Raw genomic sequence first — 10,000 nt, 5'->3', positions numbered from 1 at the left:
ATCATATCATAGAGCATCTTCCTCCTCTAACATCAGATTATAGAGCATCTCCCCCTCTAACATCAGATTATAGAGCAGCTTCCTCCTCTAACACCAGATTATAGAGCATCTTCCTCCTCTAACATCAGATTATAGAGCATCTTCCCCCTCTAACATCATATCATAGAGCATCTTCCTCCTCTAACATCATATCATAGAGCATCTTCCTCCTCTAACATCAGATTATAGAGCATCTTCCCCCTCTAACATCATATCATAGAGCATCTTCCTCCTCTAACATCAGATTATAGAGCATCTTCCCCCTCTAACATCATATCATAGAGCAGCTTCCTCCTCTAACATCAGATTATAGAGCATCTCCCCCTAACATCATATCATAGAGCAGCTTCCTCCTCTAACACCAGATTATAGAGCATCTTCCCCCTCTAACATCATATCATAGAGCAGCTTCCTCCTCTAACACCAGATTATAGAGCATCTTGCTCGTGGTGATACTGCAGATTGTGTGTGTTTCATGTACTGCTATTCAGAATCAGATTAGTTTTATTGTCATTCTACAGGAAAATAATTAGAATATCACGATAAAGTTCAATCTTCTTTCCACTATTCTTGTTCAGGAAGTGAAACCCAAAGATTATAAATATTCACCACATAGAATGAATATTTCAGTCGTTCATTTCTTGAAATCTGGATGATTGTGGCTCACAGATAATGAAAAACCAAAACTCACTGAATATTGTCAAAAAGTTCAACATTGGAATGTCATAGTGTCAAATAAGTAGAAATACATCCACAACGGCGACTCGCCACCATCTTTCACTTCAACTATCCAAAGTGTTTCTGGTGAAGTCCGAGAGGTTACCATGAGTCACAGAATAAATCCCCCCTCTAATCTCTGCCACACTTGGTACGTTCCACTCAGTTTGCCATAAAAGGATTGAGCCCCTCCCACTTCCTGTTTGCTGGTCGGACCAGGAAGCTGCTGGTCAGGAGCAAACAGCCTCGAGCGTCTATGAACAGACTAAGAACCCGGGATGTGAGTATCTTCTGATCTCGGGGTTCGATGTGTAAAAACGACGACGACATTTTTAATTGGAACAAATTAGCTGACCATGCTAGCTGGGCTAGCTTGCCTGGTCGCCGCCGCCACAGTGCTCCGGGGACCGTTTACACGGTGACGAGCGCTTCGTGACTGAAATCCATTGGCCTTGAGGTTTACTTGCTCCTGGTTGTCGGTACGATCCCGATCTCTCCGTTTCCCCGGAGCCTCCAGCCGTTTCACTCGTAGGTCGACTTTGTGCCGCCGGTCGTCCCGGCTGTCCGCCTGCTGACCTGACCTTTGGAAAGCAGCCAGCTGGACGGCGTGAGCCACGCGGCTAATGGACCGCTCGTGTTGGGACCGAGTCGCTCCAGGACAAGAGGTGTCGGGGGTGTTTGGTGTGAAGCCGCTGCCCTCCGGCCCCGAGGACCAGGACGAGGCTTTACAACACGCAAATATGGGGAATAGCAGAGCGGCACGGCGGGCTAGCGCTTTTAATACACGTCTTTTAAAGTAGAACAACTTTGTGAACAAATGATTTTGGAAATTATTAATTATTACTATTATTAATGATTATGATTAACTATTTCAGTTCCTCAGAGAACCTCAGTTCCTCAGAGAACCTGAGGCCGTTGAATTAGAAACCAGTTTGGGGGTGCAGGTATCAAACATAAAGCTGCGAACCAAAACCGACCCAGAAGAGGCTCCGATCCGCCCAGAACACCAAGAAAATGGTTCTGATGAAGAAGAAGAAACGTTCCTTTGTTGACAGCAGAACTCAGTGAAACTGCCTTAACGCCAGCTAACTAGCATTAGCCTGGAAGCCGCGGTGACTTTGTGAAAACACCCAGAATGCAACAGCTACTGGAGCCTTATGGACGGTTAGAGTTCACTGTATTTTGCACCAGATGGTTTCATTAAAATTTACTTTATGTTGAGATTGTAGTAATTTTCTTTAGTAATTGTTTGGTTTTGTGAAAATATTGTCCATGTCGTACTCTGGATATTAATAAAATATCTAAAGTGTAAATTTAAGGGTTTTTATGGCACTATTTTACTGGTCCGTGGAAACTCCAGTGGACTGGGAATATTCCCGGAAGTGGAGACAAAACAGAGGTATATCACACACATCCATTGTGAAAATGATGCAGAAATGCTGAAAACGATGTCGTTTTCATGTTGGGCCACTAGTGGGTGCGGAACCTGGACTAAAAGGGGTTTGGTTGGTTGGTTGGTTGGGTGGGTGGGTGGGTGTGTGGTTGGTTGGTTGGTTGGGTGGTTGGTGGGTGGGTGTGTGGTTGGTTGGTTGGTTGGTTGGGTGTTGGTTGGGTGGGTGGGTGGGTGGGGGTGGGTGGGTGTGTGGTTGGGTGGTTGGTTGGGTGGGTGGGTGGGTGGGTGGGTGTGTGGTTGGTTGGTTTGGGTGGGTGGGTGGGTGGGTGGGTGGGTGGGTGGGTGTGTGGTTTGTTGGTTGGGTGGGTGGGTGGGTGGTTGGGTGGTTGGTTGGGTGGGTGGGTGGGTGGGTGTGTGGTTGGTTGGGCGGGTGGGTGGGTGGGTGGGTGTGTGGTTGGTTGGTTGGGTGGGTGTGTGGTTGGTTGGTTGGGTGGGTGTGTGGTTGGTTGGTTGGTTGGTTGGTTGGGTGGTTGGTTGGGTGGGTGTGTGGTTGGTTGGTTGGGTGGGTGGGTGGTTGGTTGGTTGGTTGGGTGGTTGGTTGGGTGGGTGTGTGGTTGGTTGGTTGGGTGGGTGGGTGGTTGGTTGGTTGGGTGGTTGGTTGGGTGGGTGTGTGGTTGGTTGGTTGGTTGGGTGGGTGTGTGGTTGGTTGGTTGGGTGGGTGGTTGGTTGGTTGGTTGGTTGGGTGGTTGGTTGGTTGGGTGGGTGTGTGGTTGGTTGGTTGGGTGGGTGGTTGGTTGGTTGGTTGGTTGGGTGGTTGGTTGGGTGGGTGGGTGGGTGGGTTGGTTGGGTGGGTAGTTGGTTGGGTGGGTGTGTGGTTGGTTGGTTGGGTGGGTGTGTGGTTGGTTGGGTGGGTGGGTGGGTGGTTGGTTGGGTGGGTGTGTGGTTGGTTGGTTGGGTGGGTGGGTGGTTGGTTGGTTGGTTGGGTGGGTGGGTGGTTGGTTGGTTGGGTGGGTGTGTGGTTTGTTGGTTGGGTGGGTGGGTGGGTGGTTGGGTGGTTGGTTGGGTGGGTGGGTGGGTGGGTGTGTGGTTGGTTGGGCGGGTGGGTGGGTGGGTGGGTGTGTGGTTGGTTGGTTGGGTGGGTGTGTGGTTGGTTGGTTGGGTGGGTGTGTGGTTGGGTTGGTTGGTTGGTTGGTTGGGTGGTTGGTTGGGTGGGTGTGTGGTTGGTTGGTTGGGTGGGTGGGTGGTTGGTTGGTTGGTTGGGTGGTTGGTTGGGTGGGTGTGTGGTTGGTTGGTTGGTTGGGTGGGTGGTGTGGTTGGTTGGTTGGGTGGGTGGTTGGTTGGTTGGTTGGTTGGGTGGTTGGTTGGGTGGGTGTGTGGTTGGTTGGGTGGGTGGGTGGTTGGTTGGGTGGGTAGTTGGTTGGGTGGGTGTGTGGTTGGTTGGTTGGGTGGGTGTGTGGTTGGGTGGGTGTGTGGTTGGTTGGGTGGGTGGGGTGGGTGGTTGGTTGGGTGGGTGTGTGGTTGGTTGGTTGGGTGGGTGGGTGGTTGGTTGGTTGGGTGGGTGGGTGGTTGGTTGGTTGGGTGGGTGGGTGGTTGGTTGGTTGGGTGGGTGGTCTTCATTTATTTTGAACATGTAAAAAGAGATTTAAACTCTTATTTCTAGACATTATTGATAATTTGGCTAGTTACAAAAAGTATTTCTTAGTTCTTGAATTTACTGCATAATCTTCAATAATTCCAAGATTTCTTAAGTATAATTTACTTGTTATGTGGACAAATAATTTCACTATTTTGAAGTAACTTTTAATCACTTCAATATAAGTATTGAGGTGATTAACCTTGTTGCAGTGTGTGTGTGTGTGTGTGTGTGTGTGTGTGTGTGTGTGTGTGTGTGTGTGTGTGTGTGTGTGTGTGTGTGTGTGTGTGTGTGTGTGTGTGTGTGTGTTTGTTTGCAGATAACCAACAGTTTACATGATTTATCTAATGTTCCAGTGTTTCCTGCTTCAGTTTGAATTATTCCTCATGGTCTCACCTAATCTCTCTCTCTCTCTCTCTCTCTCTCTCTCGCTCCTTCCCTCCTCCCTCCCTCCCCCCTCTCTCTCTCTCTCTCTCTCTCTCTCTCGCTCTCTCTCCCTCTCTCTCTCTCTCTCTCTCTCTCTCGCTCCTTCCCTCCCTCCCTCTCTCCCTCCCTCTCTCTCTCTCTCTCTCTCTCGCTCTCTCTCCTCTCTCTCTCTCTCTCTCTCTCTCTCTCTCCTTCCTTCCCTCCCTCCTCTCTCCTCCCTCCCTCTCTCTCTCTCTCTCCCTCCCTCACCCTTCCACTCTCCCTCCCTCTCTCCCTCCCTCCCTCCCTCCCCCTCTCTCCCTCTCCCTCCCTCCCTCCCTCTCTCTCCCTCCCTCCCTCCCTCCCTCCCTCTCTCCTCCCTCCCTCTCTCTCCCTCCCCCCCCCCCCCTCTCTCTCTCAGATAATCCAGGACCGTATTGAGGTTCATGTATCCAGGAGCAGATTATTGTGGAACTCCCTCCCCGGTGGTCTCTACTTCCCTCCCTCAGTTCTCCACCGACCCGTCCCAGTTCCCTTTCTACTACTCCGTCCTGGGTAGGTACTAATACCCTCCCTCTCTGGAGAACCTCCCCAGGTTCTTCAGCGTTCTGGGGCTGCTGCTGTTTTTCTTGGTGAGTTTGCAGAAGGAACCAAGGTCAGTGGGTGACTTCAGTCCTCCTGAGGCCCTCCCAGAGTCCGAGGTGGAGGCCACGTTCCTCCAACAGCGACAACATGTCTGGAATCAGCAGAAGCTGCATGAAGCTGATCACAGTGAGGCTTCGCCCAGAACCCTGAACCCAAATGAGCTGCAATGTTTTGCCAGCAAATATCTGGAGATGTTGTCAGACTCCGGCGGGAGACGAGTTCAGAAAATTAAAGCTGCAGGCGGAGAAAGTGGCTGCATGAGCGTCTGTACGTGGGCGTGTCGGCCGGAGCGGCGCTCCAGAGACTCCAGGCTGTAACTCAGATCGATGTTTGTCTTCCTCTGAGGAACCCTGGACACTGGGGGAGGGGGCGGGGGGACGGGGGAGGGGGGCGGGGGGCGGGGGAGGGGGAGGGGGGGGTGGAGTTTTTGTTTATGCCTCTGCAGTAAATCACTATTTCTGCCGCCGCAGCTCGGGGAATCGCTCGCCGTCAGCGCCGAGCGTGTGACAGTCTCACTCCGCTGCCTCCACATAACTTTTGATGGCGAAGCACTTGCAGCTTCTGCCGACAGTTTGGAAAAAAAAAAGTTTGACTTCCAGCTCGGCGGCGCCCGGCGGCGCCCGGCGGCGCAGCGTGGCCTCAGGTGCCGTAAAACATCATGATGTGACGGCTGAAGCTCCGGCTTTAGTCGGGTTAGGAAATGTTGTGCAGTGCGGCGATGTGAGGAAGTCCAGACGGTTCAGAAAAAACTAATGAACTCCCCGATTGGACTTTTTTCAAAGAGGAACATGTGACGCAATCATAGTTCCCAGATTGTTGCTCTGAGGCGAGAGAAGAAGGTTCCTAAGTTTTCCAGGTGATCCTGAACCAAAATTAAGATGAAAACTATTTACTCATTAATAGAAGTGAAGCGGAGCTGATCGGAGCAGTGGGCCACTCCTTTGTTCATCTCGTGGCTTTTTTAAGCCCGTTTCCATGGAGACGGAGTCAGAGCATTTCCAAAAAGTTGTGTCAACAGTTTCTTTCCCGCCCATTTGTTTCATAAAGACCGACTCATTTCTTCTCCACACGTTGTTTTTAGGAGCCTTCAGGTCGGCTGTCCGGCACATTAACTCTTTAATCACCGCAGTAATAAAACTCCGGTCCGGTTCATCACCAGAACCTCCAGAGAGAAGCACTTTGAAAATCCAGTTTGGAGGCAGAAAGGAAACTGAAAATAAAGTGTGGGAATCTGTCAGGAGACGGAGAACAGACTCCCCTGGGTCTGGTTCTGCAGGTTCTCCCCTGGGTCTGGTTCTGCAGATTCTCCCCTGGGTCTGGTTCTGCAGGTTCTCCTCTGGGTCTGGTTCTGCAGGTTCTCCTGCTCATGCATTTAAAAAGCGTTTTATAAGTAAAGATATTTTTACCTTCACCAATGAAGTTGGCCGAGAAGTTCCATTTCTTCTGCATATATTTGTTTATTGGTTTATATGTTATTAACTTTTTGTAAAATCTACTTTCCCAAATTGCATAAAATCTTCAGAGATGATTTGTCCTCATAAAGACCAGTCCATTCGATTTTGGGATGTTAAGCCTAAAAACTGTGAAATGTCCCTTTCATCTCTTTCATCTCATCAAACTAAATTTCACTTGAAAGGTTCTAGTAATAAAATCTCTAATAAATCTCCCAGAATGCCTTGCAGCCTCTCCGTAACCTGGTTGTTGAGCCGTTTCCATAGCGACGAGCCCTGACCTACCTACTTCGCATCGATATGAGCTAACGGCTATCATGCTAGCAATGCTAACTCGTGTCGCGCTCTCGCACTCTTTGTCGTGCGTTGTGTTTCTATAAGACAGGCAGTCGGTATTGATCCGGGGATCTTTAATGGACAGAAAGAATAAGTTCATCACGGTCCGTGTACTGAGAGCTGAAACAAATAGAATTAACAGGAGTCGCTCACTGCTAAAGCCTACGCCACTAGCATTAGCCACAAGCTAATGTCAAAGTTCTGTCGCCACATAACAAAAGAAGAATGAACAGAAAACATCAGCAACAGCTGGATGGAGCTCATCCTGGAGAGCGTGACAACTAAAGGGCCCTTTTCCCAGCGAGCCACCGGAGGCGCTAGTGAGTCGCTACGACGAGTCGGACCTGAAGGAACGTTTGGTTTCTGCCAGAGACGCCAGAAGGTTCCTGTGACCCCCACAAGGGCGGAGCTTCCATAAATACCAGGAAACCCACCGGGGGGCGCCGTCGGGGGGGTGGGGGGGGGCAGCGAGATGGATGCAGCTACAATAAAGAGCACTCCGGCTCCACTTAGCCGTGAGGATGTTTTCCCTCAGTCCCTAACCTGTGTGTGTGTGTGTGTGTGTGTGTGTGTGTGTGTGTGTGTGTGTGTGTGTGTGTGTGTGTGTGTGTGTGTGTGTGTGTGTGTGTGTGTGTGTGTGTGTGTGTGTGTGTGTGTGTGTGACCCCTTTCGTCTCGTATAGATTGTTATAATCTTCACTCTATTTGCTGACGGGCAGAATCCGACTTCTTGGAATTACTTTTGAAAAGTGTGGAGGAATAAACTCTTCGTCTTTTTGAGGCGTTTTCAACCTTTTTTTAATTTTTATTTTGCTTCTGGTGAATAAATGTAGTAATTGATTTCCTGACATCCTGCATAAAGTGCACTCACATGGAGATGGAGCGTTTATGAAACGTTTCCATGGAGACGAACTGGAAGAGTTTTACTCCAAAATGGCAATGGAGTCGGAGAGTTTTGAAAAAGTTGTTTTCCGTTGTTTCCATGGAGACAAAGTCTTAACATTGTTGAAAAGTTACGCCCGTTTCCATGGAGATGGATTTGGAGCGTTTTCAAAAAGTTGTGTTTTCAGTGGCTCTGAGCACCGTTGTTGTGTAAACGAGGTCTCATTCACACAAACACACTTTGTCACGTAAAAGAGTTTTACAGTTATTTAAAATTGTCACTTTGTCTTTAATACTTTCTCACTTTTAAGATGTGATAAAATCATTGTGTATATTTGTTTGTCTGTGAGATTACTTCAAAAGTACTGCACAGGTTTTGTCTAAAGTTTCACCTCCAGGTAGATTCAGGCTCGGCAGACCGTTGTTATTGTCTCTACTGTCTCATGAGCAGGACAACTTTTCACACACACACACACACACACACACACACACACACACACACACACACACACACACACACACACACACACACACACACACACACACACACACACACACACACACACACGCTGAGCAGTGCAGAGCGACGTTCACCTGTTGGTTTCATTATAGAAAGAAATCAGCAGGACGAGACTCGGAGCGAAACCGTTCAGGAGGAGGCGTGTTTACTCATGTTCAGTCATGTGAAGCCGGGGGGGGGGGGGGGGGGGGGGGGGGGGGGGGGGGGGGGGGGGGTGTCGGGGGGGGGGGGGTGGGGGGGGTGGGGGGGGGGGGGGGGGGCACTGTCATAAAGACGGATGACGGCTGCAGCAGAGAGACACTGTGTGTCCAGTTAACTGTGATGGAAAACTACATCTGCTCTAATAAATACAGCTCACCTGTGTGTGTGTGTGTGTGTGTGTGTGTGTGTGTGTGTGTGTGTGTGTGTGTGTGTGTGTGTCTCTGCAGGTAAAAGCCCGCTGCAGCAGTTCACGGCTGTGATCCACTCAGTGACTCCTCTGCAGGCTCAGATCTCCCCCGTGGTGAAGCTCATCATCGCTGTAGCCAAGTCCAAGTTCTGTGCACAGGTGGGGTGTGTGTGTGTGTGTGTGTGTGTGTGTGTGTGTGTGTGTGTGTGTGTGTGTGTGTGTGTGTGTGTGTGTGTGTGTGTGGAACCTGCAGGAAACAATATTTTCAAATGTAATTTTTCAAATACAAAGCCGAGGAGAAACAATCCAACAAATACTTTCAGGATGAAATAAATGTGTAAACAATGGATGGATGATGGATGATGATGGATGGATGGATGGATGATGGATGGTGGATGATGGATGGTGGATGGTGGATGATGGATGGTGGATGGTGGATGATGGATGGTGGATGATGGATGATGGATGGATGATGGTGGATGATGGATGGATGATGGATGATGGATGATGGATGGATGATGGATGGTGGATGATGGATGGTGGATGATGGATGATGGATGATGGATGATGGATGGATGATGGATGATGGATGGATGATGGATGATGGATGGATGATGGATGGTGGATGGTGGATGGTGGATGATGGATGATGGATGATGGATGGATGATGGATGGATGATGGATGATGGATGGATGATGGATGGTGGATGGTGGATGGTGGATGATGGATGATGGATGGTGGATGGTGGATGATGGATGATGGATGGATGATGGTGGATGATGGATGGATGATGGATGATGGATGGATGATGGATGGTGGATGATGGATGGATGATGGATGGTGGATGATGGATGATGGATGGATGATGGATGATGGATGGATGATGGATGGATGATGGATGATGGATGATGGATGGATGATGGATGATGGATGATGGATGGATGATGGATGGATGATGGATGGATGGATGATGGATGATGGATGGATGGTGGATGATGGATGGATGATGATGGATGATGGATGGATGATGGATGGATGGTGGATGATGGATGGATGATGGATGATGGATGGATGGTGGATGATGGATGGATGATGGATGGATGATGGATTTATTTGCAGTTTTACGAATGTCTATGAATAATGAATATAAATTCAACTTGTAAAATCCAAAAGTTTATTTTCATGTTATTGTTTTTATTTTTGTTTATTTGACTATAAATAGTACAAGGATCATATTGATATATTGGTAAATATTTGTAATTATTCTGTTCCATTACAACACATTTCAAAATATATACGCAAGTCTTAGTAGCAGTAAATATATTTTATATGTTTTAGTTTTGTTAACATAATTGTTGTTGTTCTGTACTACTATAACTAAACTATTGATATAATAATAATATTCCGCTAATCAATCATATCATATTTTGAAAATTGTGTATATTTTTAAGAGTTTGACTTTCTTATATACTTCAATTTATTATTATTATTTTTAGTAGTAGTAGTATTAATAGTAGTAGTAGTATCATTGATTCATTTGATGTAAAACCTAAATGGTTAGACATAGCATAGTAGTCATTTCTGGAGAAAG

At 48.1% G+C, this 10,000-nt stretch overlaps 1 protein-coding gene across 1 annotated transcript in view; it reads left to right on the top strand.

Moving 5' to 3' along the window:
• LOC308128230 (exostosin-1a-like) overlaps nt 1-10,000 on the top strand; it is a gene marked incomplete at both ends in the record, with an annotated part of 32,189 nt that overhangs the window by 11,471 nt on the left and 10,718 nt on the right. The window contains 3 exon segments of the mRNA XM_080493943.1: nt 4,609-4,683; nt 4,685-4,742; nt 8,449-8,567. Coding sequence (XP_080350069.1) covers nt 4,609-4,683; nt 4,685-4,742; nt 8,449-8,567 — 252 coding nt within the window.

The sequence above is a fragment of the Lipophrys pholis genome, assembly GCF_963383615.2.
Source record: "Lipophrys pholis genome assembly, contig: SCAFFOLD_362, whole genome shotgun sequence".
In the NCBI taxonomy this organism is placed as follows: domain Eukaryota; kingdom Metazoa; phylum Chordata; class Actinopteri; order Blenniiformes; family Blenniidae; genus Lipophrys; species Lipophrys pholis.
This window is presented reverse-complemented; position numbering and strand designations above follow the sequence as displayed.